The sequence below is a fragment of the Lepisosteus platostomus genome, chromosome 9 (genome assembly GCF_059453375.1).
Source record: "Lepisosteus platostomus isolate fLepPlt1 chromosome 9, fLepPlt1.hap1, whole genome shotgun sequence".
Classification (NCBI taxonomy): Eukaryota; Metazoa; Chordata; class Actinopteri; order Semionotiformes; family Lepisosteidae; genus Lepisosteus; species Lepisosteus platostomus.
In genome coordinates this window covers 45,169,509-45,186,532 of record NC_142619.1, presented here as the reverse complement: position 1 = coordinate 45,186,532, position 17,024 = coordinate 45,169,509, and the positions used below count along the sequence as shown (strand labels likewise).

Here is a 17,024-nt window from a genome sequence, read left to right as displayed (position 1 = left end):
ACTGTAATTTAAATAATTAGTATTTATATTAGCTGCTGTTCCTTACAACTATCCACCATAGTTGTAAGTTCTAAAAGTCTCACAAAAAGATATTTTCACTGATTAGTTCATTTTGCCGATAGTTGACAGAGACAAAATCTATAAAATGTCTTTTGCATTCAATGCCTCACATATCACAGCTCCCCTGTCCACTGGAAATTAACTTGTGACTGAATGTCCCATATTGACTCTTTTTCCTTTGCTATTGAGATTTGAAGAATGGACATACTGTATAAAGTGCACTGTAGCAATCTGCTTCTCCGTATTATTAAGTTCTAATAGCACATGTTATTCAGCATAAAGAGAATTCAGAGAAAAGAGCAGTCCTATAAAAGTAAGCAAGATTAGTCCTGATGCAAGTATGCAGTGCTTGTAGTTCTGTAAAAGATATTTTGGTTTAGCAAAGCCATGTCTCAGAGATCCAGCTACCCAGGCTTAAATTTCAACTGAAACTTTAATCCCTGTTATGTTGGAGGACTCTGAAAACTGACACTTCCTCTTCAACACATTTGTTATATTATAGTAATACAATATGTCCTTTTGACTTTAACACTGAACTACCATGAAAATATACAATTTGTCAAAAGACAAACTTTCCCATAAGAGGTGAATGGCTGCCCTTACCATCCAAGTGTTATTTTAGTTTTAGAAATATACTGCAACATCGTACCACATGATTTTATCACGAGGTACGTAAGGATTGCAACAAAGCAAACTGAAAAACTACTGCACATACCAGTTTGTTTTTCCTTTTCTTTCTCAGCTGCTATTTGTTTTGTCATACTTGACAAGTGGACTCACTGAGCATGAGGTTTTTGTAAAATTATGTATGTTATATATAGTATAGAGAGTGATTTTATATGTGTAATATGGTCTGCTTGCAAGCTCATGTAAGGAGAATGTGATTAAATATTTGTGTACATGTTGAATAAATGTGTGACTATATTTCCATTCCTTAAGATGTCATATTCTTCCTGCCCAACTCTGAACCACAGGAGGTTGAAACAAAACAATATTATTGATGTTTCTATCAGAGGTAGGAATCAAAGTTTCTGTGCTTAGACTGTGTTACTGGTGCCTCAATCAAAAAGTCCATGAACTTCACATACTGTAGATACTAAACGAAATATTTATTTATAAAAAGTCAACTAAATTTACCATTCCTGCTTCACTGATTTCAGTTCTTAATACTCTATTTTAAACTCATCTGTGTAGACCAACAGTATAACCTTTATGTTGATAAAGCACAAATGCAATACTTGACTAGTCACCTTCCTTTATTTTTCAAAAAAGAAAAGCAAATTGTCTGGTTATGGATATGTTGTATCATATTTCCATAAACACAGGCCACATGCAGGAGCACCTAAAGTTTTTGACAAGATCAGATCATTTTTATTGCCGTGACAAACAGGGCTCAATCCAAAGATTATGGTGCAACACCACGTAGGAGGTAGTAGTGTACCTGTCATCCAACCATTATGTGTGCAGCACACTTAACTAGGAGAAAGAATTAGTCTGCACTTTCTTTTGATGATGACTGGGTTGTGGTTCTCAAAACAGAAGCCAAGTTTCCTCTCTTTTACCCAACTGACAAGACTGGGCCTTTGTTTACCGTAGTTACGAAGGATTTAATCAGCCTACAGTTGGTCTCTTGAACGTGGGCTGGCCCCGACTGTAGTGGTTGTGGTCATTTAATCTAGCCCACCTCTCCCTTCCAAAAAAACTTTATGCAATATATGAGGTTGAGGTACCACAGACATTACAGTACTTACATTATACAGATATATTTTTAGATTTATTTTCCATTTAGAAATGTTGGACTCTGCCTTTCTGTCAAAGGTAAACACTACACAAACACACTAAGTGGTTTATTAGGGAAAAAAGCTTAGAAAAACTGTAAAGGTAGTCAGTCAGTAGACATGTAGGAAGCCCGCAAATCTACAAAAAACGCTCGTTGCTTTCAAACAAAATACGGATTAAGGTCCATAATTCTGAAACAGCATATTTAAATATTAAAATGTTTCGTTCTTTGTTACTGTCTTTGTGTTTAGTATAAAAAATATTATGCGCATAACCAGATTTTGGGTAATATATACTGTAAAGTGGATTTTTATTTATTGTTTTAGTTAAATTTGTTGTTAACCACTACAGTATGTTTAGCTTTATTCGGTCGCCTTACAAACCATCTTCAGTCTTTCTTGTTTTATGGACAAAACGTCGTTTTCATAGTAAACAATTGTTCGATAACTTTCAACGAATAGCTTTAAAAAGCATTGGCAGCAGACCTGTTTATGTACAGTACCAATTGCTTTGACACCTTGCCTACTGTTGCTCACGTGGAAGCTATTTACCTATGAAGCAGAAATCTGTCCGTAGGGGAAATGTTTTAAAAAAATGCGTGAATATGCGGCACAGTGCTTAATGGTAAAACCCATGATGAGTAATGTTTTAAAATGTCTACGTACATTTACAAAAGTATTAAAAAATCATTCAAGACAACATTTCGTTTATTTACTGAAAAACAACAACCACAAAGGGTTTCAGGTCGGCAGTAGCAATATACTGTACTGTATAGTGTAATGTCCTGTATGTGCAACTGCAAATAATAATTCAGGAAAATAACAATGGAGTACTTAATTTACTTGTAGTGGCGCGCTTTAAAGTTTAATATATACGAACTACGCCAAATAGAGTAGTTAAAGACCACATAGTTGGGGTTTTTTATGCCAAACCAGTTTATTGCCAGTTCATGATCTGACCTTTAAAACCGGGGGAAAATCTGAACACTGGGGCAAGGCAAAAGATTCACTGGAAACAGTAAATATCTATTCCCTTTGGGAGAACAAATAGGCTACAATAACTGTTTGGGAACAAGTAAAATGTATTACTAAAATAATCATATCATCTTCAATTAGCATAAATTATCAAAACATTGACATCAGTACTTGCAGGGTGACGTAGAAGAGCTCAACTGCCTGTCAGTTGAGTGGTTTTAGTTCATATTAATTTTCAGAAGCAGATGGGTTTTGAAAAGATTTTTGGGCTTAAATGGCCATAATAATGTCACTCTTCCCCTCTTAAGTATTGGATTTACAGTTTCAGAAAATGTTATATTGTTAAAGATGTGTAACAAATATATTAACAAAGTTTGCCAGCTGCCTTTGACAGCTTTATAAAGAATGACTTGTTCAGCTGTCTTTCATTTCAGGTGAGTTCATATACTGTGTATAGTATAGTCATAGTTACAAAGGTTTTAAATTGGACAAGGCGAATGAACATAACACGTCCGTGCTCTATGTTATAAGTTTCTGTTACAAAATGGAAGCTTTAATAGGCTGCAATTGGCACTTTTTGAGAAGCGTTTGGCGTTTCAAATATAGGCTACTGCGCACGTTTGCTTTTGCTAATAATATAAATCATTATGAATAACGCTCTTGTGAATTAAGGGGAATAATTTGAATGACTACAATATATACTGTACCTATATTCACAAGAAACTGCTTCTATAAATATTTGTTTTGGACCACACTACTGTAATTTATATTTTTGTTTAAAAATCACTTCAAATAAAGTTTCCTTTTCAAGGGTTTCATACGTTGAGTAAATATAAACTGATAAAGAATGATATCCTACTTTTTACACTTGTTTTTAATGTAATTATTTAAAAATATAAAGCCCTTACGACATGTTATTATGGCTTATTTATAGTCTACTTCATTATGAACTCAGTTATATGGGCAGGTACCAGGCAATAGTAGTCTGTAACATTTGTAAAAATATTTATGTTGCTCCAAAACTAGGCGTTCGTAACTTATCTAAAATTAGTAGAAATTAATCTTTGCCTGATATACTGTATACTTCATCCAAATGAACGACATTGCCCCAAACAATGTATTTACTCACACAATCATAGTATAAATAACGACTAAATGTTGAAATAGTTTTGTCTGTTCATATGCTAGATCACTTAAGAGAATTTATTAATATACATTAGCGAAGCTTAAAAGCGTTAATTCATTTCATGCTTTATGACAGTGTCCTCAGGAATTCAGTGTTTAACTTCGTGTTCGTGCTACTTCATTCTACAGTCGGCGGCGGAGACGGTAGTTTTGGTTGCATCTTAGTGCCACCTTTAGAACAATGCTCTCTGCAGGTTCTCCAATTGGCTTAGAGAATTACCGTATCTGCTGAATATTAATAGTAAGTCAAGCCAATCAGAGTCTGGGTGTGAGCACCGGAGGAGAGCTATCTCCGAGTCTCAGAAAAAAATGATCAAACTCTGTTTCCATTCTGCAGAGCATAAATGAAAACTAATCTTATTGCTGATCCGCATTGCTGTAGTTAAAAACGTTGTCAAGACTCGTTCACTGTTGGTTATTTAATGGGTCCCAGGGGATTATTTCTCAAGATTAAAATTGTTTACGGACTGAAACAGCCTGGATCAATGTAGCCTACACCTTCTGACAGCATTTGAGACTAAAGCAAGCAGATGGACTTCTTAACTTGTAGTACTGTCATGCTTCAGTTTTAAATGAGTTGGTCATGGAGAAAAGCGCTAAGTTTGGAATACATCGACTTTGCATTTTCTTGATTCTATTTTTTTCATTTTTCCCTTTCCATTCCCAGGGAAGCTGGATGTAAGTAGAGTTTTATATAATACATTGTTTTTCTCCACTTTTGTGTAATTACCCTTGCTACTGCACTTTGTATTCGCTTTTAATACATATATAATTAATATAAGGTGTTTACTTTTCTGACGTATTAATTACATTGTATGTGGTTCTTTATACCGTAGGTGGCTGGGAATTACATCTTTAAGTATACCCGAGAAGATGGGATGCGGAAATCTACCTCTTACAAACAAACAGAAAGATCTATGTAAAAGAAAGCCGTACCTTCTACCTAGCATCAAAGAGGGAGCGCGGATGGGCATATCTGAGTGTCAAACTCAGTTCAAATATGAAAGATGGAATTGCTCCACTACCTCAGAATTTTCCGTGTTCGGATATGAGCTAACCAGCGGTGAGTATTATAGAAGTAGATTAAAATTAGGATAAAGGGTAATAGAAACACGATTTCGTTTATACGAAACGTAAACATTGATCGATTTAGAGGAATTCAAAGAAGAATAACTTTAAAACATTTAAGTGTTCTAAATGCTTGTTCTAAATGTTTGTAATGTGTATTTTTTTGTTTTGTGTTTATATTTTTTTTTCTTGCATATGAGCGAAGATATATGAGTACTGTATATTTAAGTGTGTGGAATTGAGTTAAGAAGTATTGTACTAGATTTCAGAATTTTCCGTATCAGACATTACAGCAGAAAATAATAATATATTATACAATTTCAAATAAAAAAACGTTAAAATCTAACATACTGAATAATATATGTATCTAATACGTCTTCGAAATTTACTTTAAATATTTTCTCGTGATGCCTGAGATGGATACGATCGTCCATGATTTGATATTTGGGCCTTGAAAAGTTATTTGATTAAGAACACAGCTGTGGGGCCACACAGTTGTGTTGTTTCTTAAACTGCGGACATCTGCTTTGGTTTAACTGTCTCAACAAACTAGTTAGCTATGGTCAAGTGTCTTCTTTGAACCAGGGGCTCATCCACAATCCCTGTCCTAATCCTGCAGAATTAGAATAATCAAAAGATGCATGACCGTCCTTTAATATTGTACAGCTATTTTATCTTCTGGATTATGGTTCATTTCTGTATGTTCAAACTTTGGGAATTAAGGAACTCCGCGTTTCGAGCTCTGTATAGCTTTGTTGTGCAGTGTATAAACAGAAAAATGTCCTCTTTTGCTAATTTGTAACTCTTTCTATCTGTGCATTTATAACAACTTCAGAATTATACAATTTCCTTGTAAAGTTCGGTCAATAACTGTGGGAGTTTTCTTAAGAAGCTTTTCAATTACTAAAATACTAGAGTAACATGCCCAGCTCCTGGATTGCATCAAGCTTTGTGTCTCAAATATTGCTATCACGTCAGTTTTTAATATATACTATAGTTAAAAATAAATCAGTCATGGAGATCTTTAAAGCATATTTGTTTTATTATGTGTAATAAGGGAGACAACAGACCAAAGGTCCTTCAATAGAAGGATCTTAAAATCTGATGGCAAGGAGAGAGGCAAAAGCCCAGTTTCCACTGCAGTTTAAATTCATTCTTATTTTTAAAATCTGATCTTATCTTTAAGATTTGTTCATGGAATTAGGCACCTCGTAAACCACTGTTATGTTTAGTCAAAAGGAGAAAGCATGACCATACAGAGAACAACATTGTATACTATTACAGTTAGTTCTCTTGTTAGGAGCATTTGCTTAACATTTTTCCTTCTTTGTTGTTTTAATACTTTGGGGGCAAAATATAACTGTGTAAATCAATATGTATTATGTAAATATTCAGTTTAACAGGATTGGTAAGTGAAAAGGTTTGTGAAAAGTTGTTCCTTTTTTTGAAGTTGAAATTCATTTCCTGGCATTTTGAAGTTGTGGGGACAAAGTAACTTTTCCTTTAAAGTTTTTTTTTTACTAATGTAAAATTCTGATGTGCGATTAAGGGAGGCGTTTTGCGCCAAAGTGTTGTTGGAATTGATTTAATGGTCTTGGTGATGCATGGCCATGACTCTAGCCAAGACAAGCAAAATGAAAACGGATGGATGCATTTGTTGAACATCACAAACAGGGAATCCTGGATCCATCTCGGATTTCACCTTCTCTGCACAAGGCCTGTGTATTTTCTTCAAAGTGTTGCCTTTTAATACACGACATAGGGAGTTAATTAAACCAGCCATGTCACCATGAAAGTCACAACTGCTAGGCCACTGAAGCTCAGCAGGTGGAAGCCTGGCCAGTACCTGGATGGGAGACCTCCTGGAAAAACTAAGGCTGCTGCTGGAAGAGGTATTAGTGGGGCCAGTATGGGTAGCTCACCCTGCGGTCTGTGTGGGTCCTAATGCCCCAGTATAGCGACGGGGACACTATACTGTATAAAAGTGCCATCCTTCGGATGAGATGTAAAACTGAGGTCCTGACTTTCTGTGGTCATTAAAAATCACTGGGTGTTTTTCTAAAAGAGTAGGGGTGTTATCCTGGTTTCCTGGCCAAATTTCCCATTGACCTTTACCAATCTTGGCCTCTTAATAACCCCAATCCATGAACTGGCTTCATCACTCTGTTCTCCTCCCCAATGATAGCTGGTGTGTGGTAAGCGTACTGGCGCACTATGGCTGCCATCCAGTTCATCCAGGTGGTGCTACACCACGCTTTGAGTGGAGTGTCCAGAACAGTGCTATATAAGTGTAACCCCGCTTTTTGATTGATCGCCAGGGACGAAGGAGACCGCCTTCATCTATGCGGTTATGGCAGCTGGCCTGGTGCACACCATGACGCGCTCCTGCAGCGCAGGGAACATGACCGAGTGCTCCTGCGACACCACCCTGCAAGGAGGGGGCTCCCCTAGGGAGGGCTGGCACTGGGGGGGGTGTTCGGATGACATCCAGTACGGCATGTGGTTCAGCCGAAGGTTCCTCGACAGCGCCACGGGGAACGCCTCCGTCCTGCTCGCCATGAACCAGCACAACAGTGAGGCTGGCCGACAGGTAAGGAGGACCATGCTCAACCAGCAGTACAGAATTAGAACAATTGTCATCGTCAGGTTATTTGTTTTTTAAATATATGAAATATATCGTTCTCAACACAACGGCATCCTGAAATTGGAAACTATAAGTTTAAGTGTTACCTCAGAGTTACGATTCCTGAAGAAATTGAACTTTTGGTTGAGAAAAAGGTTTCTCAAGACTTTTAAAACACACAACGTGAAAGTTTTCTGTTTTGCGGGGCAGTGCAGTTTTATGAGAATCGATAATGAATGTCATTGGTGTGAGTAGTAAGTGTGGTTTTTAGTTCTGTAGCTAATGCTCATTGCACAGATGGAAATGAGGAAAATCCTTAGATAAAAGTGTGATCGTGAAGAGAGTAGATATTGGAAGATTGGTTGATTCAGATGGTAGCAGCTACTTAATGTTTGATGTCTTAAATTATCGCTTTAAATATTATCGTATGAAAGTTGTCATGATTTCCAATTCAGTATCTTTTAGGGTATACAACTGCAGAAGTAATCTTTCTGGTACAGTTCCTGCTACCACTCCCATTTGCATACTGAGGTGGTCAGGCTCATGTGGTAAGGACACGTGTGCACAGTTACATTATGTAATGTGTGCTTAAAATGTGAGGACAGCAGATTAATGTGGGCAGTGTAATCACATTAGATATCTGTGTGAACTGAGTCTGTAAATCTGTCTCCTTTCTAATGGTAGTGCAATGTGGCTGAAATCTTCACATTTACAGTATATTTTACAGCTAGAATATGGGAAAGGGAACATAAAAATTATTTATTACAAGACTAAGGACAGCTTCTGCTCTAGAAACATTGCCCAGTGAGGGGATTACCTTGCACCATATTGATGACCAACTGTAATGTAAGTGACTGCAGACATTGACCGTTTCTAACTTAACTTAAAGTCCTAGCTGTATTAAGTAGACCTTAGTCCTATGCAGTTAAAGTCTACAAACAGTAAAATGCTTAGTAAGAATTGCTGGTTCGTCTCAGGAAAAATAGAGTGAATTTTAATGGCACACGCGCCCATGAATAAAATAAAACGCATGATCTCTTCAGAACATATCCTGTTAGTTAGCAAACATCCCATTTCTTACATTTATCAGAATGCGGCACTGACTTAATGCATTGCAAATTATTCAGCAAGTATTTCATAGAAAGAACATGGTATGCATTCCACATTTTCACCTGCAATTATAAGGAGTAAAATCTGCCTGTATAGGGCAAGCAGCACCAAAAAAACCTCAACACATCCCTCTGAAACCAGATTCCTGAGAGACACTTCCGATTGAAGCAGAACACAATTAATAAAGCCAGCTGGTTCTAATGCTCTCTTACAGTTGTGTTCTTTTTTTACCATGTGGTATTCAAGCTGAAATGCCAAAACAAATAAAAATGGCTGAAAAGATTTTACACTTTTTGGACTGTAGCATGGAAATTTTTATTATAAAAATGAAAACAAAGCCAAACAAAAAATTGTGATGATTTATCTTAAGATAAAACTTGCATGTTAGGACTAGCAGTATTCGTCCGAGAACTGACAGTGGTGAACTACAGATGGAATACTGCTTGATTACTCCAAAATGGTCAGCGTTGTACTCAGCCCTTTGGCATTTACTGCATTTGAATTTCCCCTCTCCTCCTACCCTTCAAAAGAAAGCTCAGCAGGGGCTAGACCTGGAGCAAAAATTGTCAATTAAATTAAAACTTTGCAAACAATACTGATGAGGGTTTTTTTTATTTCCTGTGTAATATCAGATATATTTTTCATGGGGCTGCTGCTCATTTTGGGAGGAAACCTTCATGTATTGAACAACTTCTCCCATGAGAAAGGATTTGAGCTGAAATGTTGAATAGCCCAATTAAAAACTGTAAAATTAAATGAGTTGTTTTGCATAAGAATGAAAGGTGCCAAGCACAACAACTGAATATGTTAATTGAGAAGTATCCAGACATAATATGTCAAGATACTAACAACTAAAAATAATGTATGATTCTTGAAATGTAATCAATTTCCCACTTATTTAACGCCATTATTCTGACAATTCACTGAGTGTTACTATACTATCAGTTTACTAACACTACAGTAGTCTAGGAAAATAACTGTTGATCTCCATCCTTATATTTTTTTGGAGTGCTGGAATGCCTCTTCATGATAAAGATGTTTAGAAAGAGACAGGATTTCTATGATAGCAATGAGATGATTTTCTTGTACATTCCTCTGCCTCTGTAATAAAGATGCATTCATGAGCAATTCGTTTTCTAATTAAGCCCCTCGTGGACATTCGTGTGAGTAAAGTGTGGGATGGATAATGCAAGTGCAGTCTGCTCTTAGGGATCATGTGCTGCTGCTCCCAAAATAATGGAGATTTTGCTTCAGAGAAAAAAAAGGAAAATTTAACATAAAGGGAAAAACTAAAGATACCTTTCCATTCATTTGCTATGTTCAGAAAAACAAGTTGGATTGAAAGAGAAGGGAAAGCAACTGAATGTAAAAAAACCCTTTAACTCACAGATTCTTTTTTCTGCATCATTCCTAGAGGAGAAACTATGTAAATGTCATTTTCTTTCCTGACTTGATAAAATGGAGATTTAAGAATGATTGGTATTTGGCTAAGTGTTCCACACACAAATGCCAGGAACATTTTATGGATCAACACACAAAAAAACAGGTTTTCTTTTTAAAAAAAAACATAGGCAAACAGGAAACCTGTATATATTAACGCTTTAATTCTAAGATTCTCTCTGTATGTCCACTAACTGACTGACCCTTTTAGTCAGCATCCTGAGAAAAGCCTCACAATCCCGGCCTAATAAACTCTAGGCAAAAGTACACACTGCGTCTTTGACGCATAGTGGCACTAATTTGACAGAAACTCCGAAAGGTACTGCTGCAGCAAATGTCACACCAGAGTAAGAGGAGAGTGAACTCTCGGGTTGTTTACAATATAGTTAAATTCTAACAAAATCATTGTATGGGGAGCAGGGCTGTAAAAACACAAATACTCTACTTTTCCACTCTTTCATATCAAACATCTACAGAGAACAAATTGTAGAGTAATGCCTAATCCACTGGAGGCTTGCAAGTAACCACTTATTTAGCATCCTGAGAAAATAGTGTTTTGTTTTAGTGTTTAGTGTTTTTTTTGGTCTCCGTACACTCTTGTATACTTCTCTTTCAGTATAAAAAACTAAATGAAAGCATTTTGTTTTCTAGGTAATAGAATTGAGAATAAGCAGGGTTTGGTAATACAAATCTTTGGTCACAATGAATAGTTTCTAGGATAATAATGGTACATACACTGATAGAATTTAGTGTATTATAGTTCAATCAAGAGAACTAAGATTTGTAATTGATTTTTAAGTGACTTATTTGCAATGCTTTATGCACTGTCATGCCATTTTAATTCTCTAAATTAATTTAATTCTCAAAACACCGTTTGCGTGCTAGTTTAATTAAACCCAGCTTAAGAGATGTTTTCAAATGAAGTCAAAATAAAACATTTTGAATTAATACCACACATTCGCTCAATGTGCCACATCCACAGTACATCCACAGATCATGTTAAGAATCTATGTGATGCCAAGTGAAGCCAAGGCGTAGGCAGGAAACTTAATATTTCTTTTGAAATTCAAGGCATTTACCGATTCACAGCCCATCTAATGAATATCGGGGAAGAGATCTTTAAAGCTGGCTTTCAGTCGTATGATGCGTGCCTCCCTGCTCATGCTTCACTTGCTTTCTTGGATCCGTCCAACGAGGTGGTGAGGAATCATGTTCCCCTTCCACCCAGCCAAGGATTGCCACAGATTGCATGCTAAGCCACTGAGAATTGCTTAGTGGGCAGGAGTACCTCGAAAGATAGGACCTAAAGGCCCCGAATATGACATCCAAGATGCATGGCTTAATAAACACCTGTTCTCCTGAGGGCTCCTGACTGAAATGAACCTCTCGGCATAAAGCAGGGTTTGACGCTGTCTCTCACCCCTCAGGCCGTGGCGAAGATGATGTCCACAGACTGTCGCTGTCACGGGGTGTCGGGCTCTTGTGCCGTCAAGACCTGCTGGAAGACCATGTCCACTTTCGAGAAGGTCGGCAGCTTCCTGAAGGACAGATACGAGAACAGCATTCAGGTGCTGGACAGGTCAAGAAAGAAGGTGCGCCGGAAAGAGAAAGACCAGAGGAGGGTACCGGTCAGCAAGGAAGAGCTGATCTACGTGAACAAGTCCCCCAACTACTGTTTGGAGGACAGGAAAGCAGGGATAGCCGGCACACGTGGCCGGAAGTGTAACCGCACCTCAGCAGGGCCTGATGGGTGTAATTTGCTTTGCTGCGGCCGAGGCTATAACACGCACGTGGTGCGGCACGTGGAGCGCTGCGAGTGCAAGTTTGTGTGGTGCTGCTATGTGCGCTGCAGGCGCTGTGAAAGCATGACTGACATGCACACCTGCAAATAGCAAACCGGCCTGCAGGAGTGGTCGGAGAACAGATGAGACAGGCAGCCATTTCAGAGAAAAAAGTGTAAATCGAGAGGCAGAGCTTTCTGTCGAAAAGCGAGAACTCAGGAAGAAAATGACGAAAGACGTGACCAAAAAAACAAGGAGACGACCCCCCCGCACAGCTGAAAATCTTTTGAAGGTGTCAAGCAGAAAAAAAAAGAACGCGTGACCTCCTAAGAGACGGTATTTACATTCAGTGATACATGAACTCGTGAGGGGGGGAGACTGATTTAAAAAACATCTGAGTGAAATAAAGACATACCTTTTGCAAAACAGGTCCTCACCAGGCCTGAATCTGTAGGCATCAGCATCAGGCTTTGAGTAAAAGAAGACAAACACACCTACATTACAGAAACAGTAATGGTAAGTATGGCGCTTTCAAGATGCAAAAAAGGGAATATAAAGGGAATGACTGTCAGAAAATGCAAAAAGGTTTACATTAAGTAAAAAATCTGAATTTAATAAAAAAGCCAGAGCATGTGAAGTTTGTGTAAAGGTCCGCAATTTTTTTGTGATGAGAACTGATCTACTGCAGCCATAAATGTCTGATGTAACTAAGCAACAAAGCTGCTGGAGTTGCTATTATGAGCAGTAGGATTATCGGAATTAAACTGGATATGGTAGTAACTCAAATCATCCTTAAAATATATAAAATATTATGTGATCACAAAAACTTTTCCTTTAGGTATTTTTCTCATTTTAACATTTTTAAATTTACTAAAAGCTCATAGGTTTGCATAACCCCAACCAAAATGTACATTAAAAAAAAACAGTTTTGGTAACAAAAAAATGTATTTTGCTCTTGAAACAAAACAATAGCGATTTTGAAATTTTAAAACTGTACAGTCAGAAAACAACAATACAAGAACATATATATATAAAGTGAAAGTAGTATTTTTTTAACTTCATTACATTGTTTATATTTTGTAAATATTTAAGTTATACAAAATTCATAAGAAAAGAAAAAAGATACTTATTTTTTGAATGCTTTTTGGAACTGAAGCCCTCATTTTGTTTGTCATAAACCTTTGTTTTTAGTTAAATTGTGCTTCATTTTCTGCTCACGGCAACCACATTTCTTTGTTATTCTTTTTTTTTTAACATATTTATGTATTTCTTCTGTTTTAATGTCCTCATATTACCAAAAATGAAGGGGAGTTCTTTCTTAAAAGTATGTAAGTTGTTTCAGACTGCTTAGGGCAAATTTCCATATACTGTATACTGTATATATGTTTGTATTTATATATATCACTACGCTTTGGAAGCATATGTGGTTGATTGTCTTTTGAGGCATTCTGATTAATTAAAACATAGGCACTTTGTCTGTCCCCTGGCACAAATTTGCCTCTTTTCTGTGAGTGTGGAGCAATGATTTGTGAAAAGTGACATACCTGTGCAAAATACCACAAGTCCTTTCTTTAAAAGAGGCTTTAAGGTTAACTTTGACCCTATATTTCAATGGAACACTGGATCTTTAATGTGCACAATGATTTATTAGGTTTTAGAAAAGATAAACAGAGAATGCTTCATCATTAAAGTTTTGTTTTACATGTCTGAGAGAAAATTAGGCATGGAAAAAAGGTTTTTTTACTCCATTTTAAAATGTCTTCCAAGTTCCTAAATCATGCGGTATTATAGCACACATACTGTTTTCAGACTTGCACATAAAAGCATAAAAGGATCCTATTTTGTTTGCTGAAAAAAGGCTTTATTAGATGATAGCTGCAATAAGAATGTAATGTGTTGAATGACATTATTGGCTTATTTAATTTACATTCAGGAGAAATTACAGACTTGGAAGGTTTATTAGTATTTTAACCACAGTTAGTGCTTCTGCGTTTTGTAGGCTTGAAATGTCAAATGTTTTTTTATATAAACCACAATGGTACCTGTCCTAAAATTACACTAATATGCTTTACTAGTAGTGTCACTCTACTAGTTTTAGAATATTTTACTCCTGTTTTTCTCAACACATTGGCTACTTTCCTGGAGTTATACTGAAATCCAGCTAGGAATGAACAGTAGATTAATGTGAAAATACAGTAATGATTTCAAAAGACAGCTTCATACAGTTTATGCTTTTTGGTATTTACATGTAAACGTTCTATGAGAATAGCCCATCTGATTTGTGTAACGCTAAGTTGTATGGTGTTAGTAACAGAATTGTCTGGGCATTCAATACTGTGCAACCACAGTAATACTGATGCTGTGGCCTGCTATCCTGCTGTGTAATAGAATATTTTTTTTGTGAAATCAGTGTAAAAGTAGATTTTGTACAGAAAATTCATTTTATCTGTAATGGTAATTAAGCATTAAGACAAAACAAGCTTCAGGAATTTAAACCTTGGGACATTTGTATTACCAGAAAATGCTTGGAAATTGACTTGAATGCGCTGGCAAGACTTAGAGCTCTAGAGAGAAAGATAATTTACAAGAAGTGGTTTCATCTAAGCTCCTTCCTTGAGGAGTTTTCAGATCACCTCTAAAATCCAGGAAACCCTGAAGATTGAGTTGGTAAATTTACAATGTTCACTGACTAGTTTCATTTGCAATTTATAAATAACCCATTGAACATATTGGTTATTGCAGTCTGTTAGTTCTGCTTTTTACCCGACTTACTTGTATGAGAAGAATTCAGTTCTGCTATATTATTTATCCCCAATTAATCACTAATTGTCTGGCTTCAAAGAAGTCTTTTACTTTTTACCAAAAGTAGGAAGAGAGAGCAGTTGCAAAGTTAAGGTTTAGGCATGGTGTTCTTTCTGGAATGTGGTTCATTGTCCTGGGAACTCATGCAAACAACAGATCCAAGTTATAAACTTTAAAACTCCTGAGAAGTTTACCAATGGTTTTAACTACATGGGCATACAGTAGGAGGGGGCAATTTCTGGCAAACTTTTAGCTGCGGAGTGTTTCATAGTAGAGTAAAAGACCATTTCAAATCACTCTGAAAGGATGGTTGTCCTAAGAAATTGAGAGTCAGTTTTAACAAATACCTACATTAAAAGCAGTGCTGGGAAGAGTTACTTTTAAAAAGTAGCCCATCACATTTACAAGTTACTTATGTAAGAAATTATTTTGTTAAATTAATACAGGTTGTAAAATTAAGTTGTGGCAAATTGTTTTGAAGAAATGATTACCTTATGCAGTAACTATGCACAAACTTATATTAATTGTTGTGTTGACATTTTTAAAATTATAATTGTGCATATAACATTTAAAATAATATTTTCCACCACTTCTTGTATAGAGGATTCTGTTTTATAATTAACAAGGAAATTACACCAGTAACTGATTATTTTTCAAAAGGAACTTTTCCCAACACTGAACATAAAGTAAAAAAGTATAAAATACTGTACCACCAGAACATTACTCTATGAAGATTTTCTTAAATTTGTAGAAATGGTTATTGGTTAATAACCCATGATCTACCGTGACGTACTCAGATGATTTTTAGTGTTGCATAAAGCACTAAATTATCAGATTAATAAGACAGTATATCGGGCACAGGTGAGGAGGTGATTTCATTTGTTAATTTTGTTAGACTATGAAACCATGCTTATAATACCTGACTTCAGACCACCCTGGGGAAATACGCTGTTCATGCCTTCTTTGGTATTCTCTGGAAAACAGCCTTTTTCCTAACAAATCATTACAGTCAAGTCAAACCCTCACTGAACTGGACAGAGTTCTTGTTATCCTCTACAGTCAGCACAGTGTCTCTCTCTCTCTGCTTGAGGTGGTAACAGCCAGCAATTTCTAAACTGGCAACACATCAGCATAGACATAGAGCCAAACACAGCCCATTAATTACAGGCTATGATCTTAAAGACCACAAGGCGACACAGTGAGTGATGGGAAGGTCCATGCATGATGGTCTGACCAGGTACTGTGTCTCCATAGAGCTCCACTTGCAGTTGTAGCAGTAGTAGTAGTAGTAGCAGGAACAGGAATAGGAGTAGTAGCAGGAATAATAAATAATAATAATAATAATAATAATAATAATAATACACTTATATAGCACTTTTCTGGACACTCCACCCAAAGCGCTTTAAAGGTAATGGGGACTCTGCTCCACCACCAATGGGTAGCCCCCACTTGGATGATGTAATTATATATCATACTTGTAGCAATTAATGGCATCACTGCCCCACTGTGATAAAGTCCACATTTGCTGCCTTTACTACATGATCATCCTGTTGTGACAACATTCCAGTAGGACACCACAGCTTTCTTGCAAGATCAGAATATAAACATTATATCATGGATGCCCTACTTGCCAGGTAAGCCCTTCGTGACATGAACATTTGTGTCAGGTAAAGGTCAGAGACTAGTGAATTGGCATGTGCTCATCTAGGCTTCATAAGAGGACTGGGACAGAATCCACAACACATTTGCAAGTCGGTGTAGAGCAAACATCAGATGTACAGATTGCACGGCTTTTAACATTAGCCACAAACTACTTTCATAGTCGAGCCCTGTTGATGACATGTTAATCAGTATGAATTCTTGCATCATTTCTGTTCAATCGTTATTGCACCATCTGAACAAAGATTGTCATTTTCCTGATAACTTTGTGTATTTTTGTCTCTTAAGTGATGTTTCTTGTGATGCTATTTATGTATAGCCTAAATCATGAAAAGGAACATATTTCATTTCACACAACTGGGTTTAGCAACTGGCAGTCACTTAAAAATGATATGCTTTAAAATATTTGCATGGTTCTACAAACATATACCCTGAACATGTACTGTGGAATCCGCTTTTGCATGGCATTTAAAAATTATAAACACATCAATATTAAGAGAGAAGGTAATACTCATTAATAAACAAAAACACAATTCACTTCAC

The 17,024-nt window shown here is 36.6% G+C and overlaps 1 protein-coding gene across 1 annotated transcript; it reads left to right on the top strand.

Moving 5' to 3' along the window:
• Positions 1 to 4,246: 4,246 nt before the first annotated feature.
• On the top strand, positions 4,247 to 13,501 carry wnt16 (wingless-type MMTV integration site family, member 16). Its single transcript, XM_088645211.1, has 4 exons — positions 4,247 to 4,676; positions 4,835 to 5,061; positions 7,385 to 7,656; positions 11,667 to 13,501. Exons 1-4 carry the CDS (start codon positions 4,582 to 4,584, stop codon positions 12,129 to 12,131), a joined length of 1,059 nt encoding a protein of 352 aa, XP_088501337.1. The 5' UTR covers positions 4,247 to 4,581; the 3' UTR covers positions 12,132 to 13,501.
• The last annotated feature ends 3,523 nt before the right edge of the window (positions 13,502 to 17,024 follow it).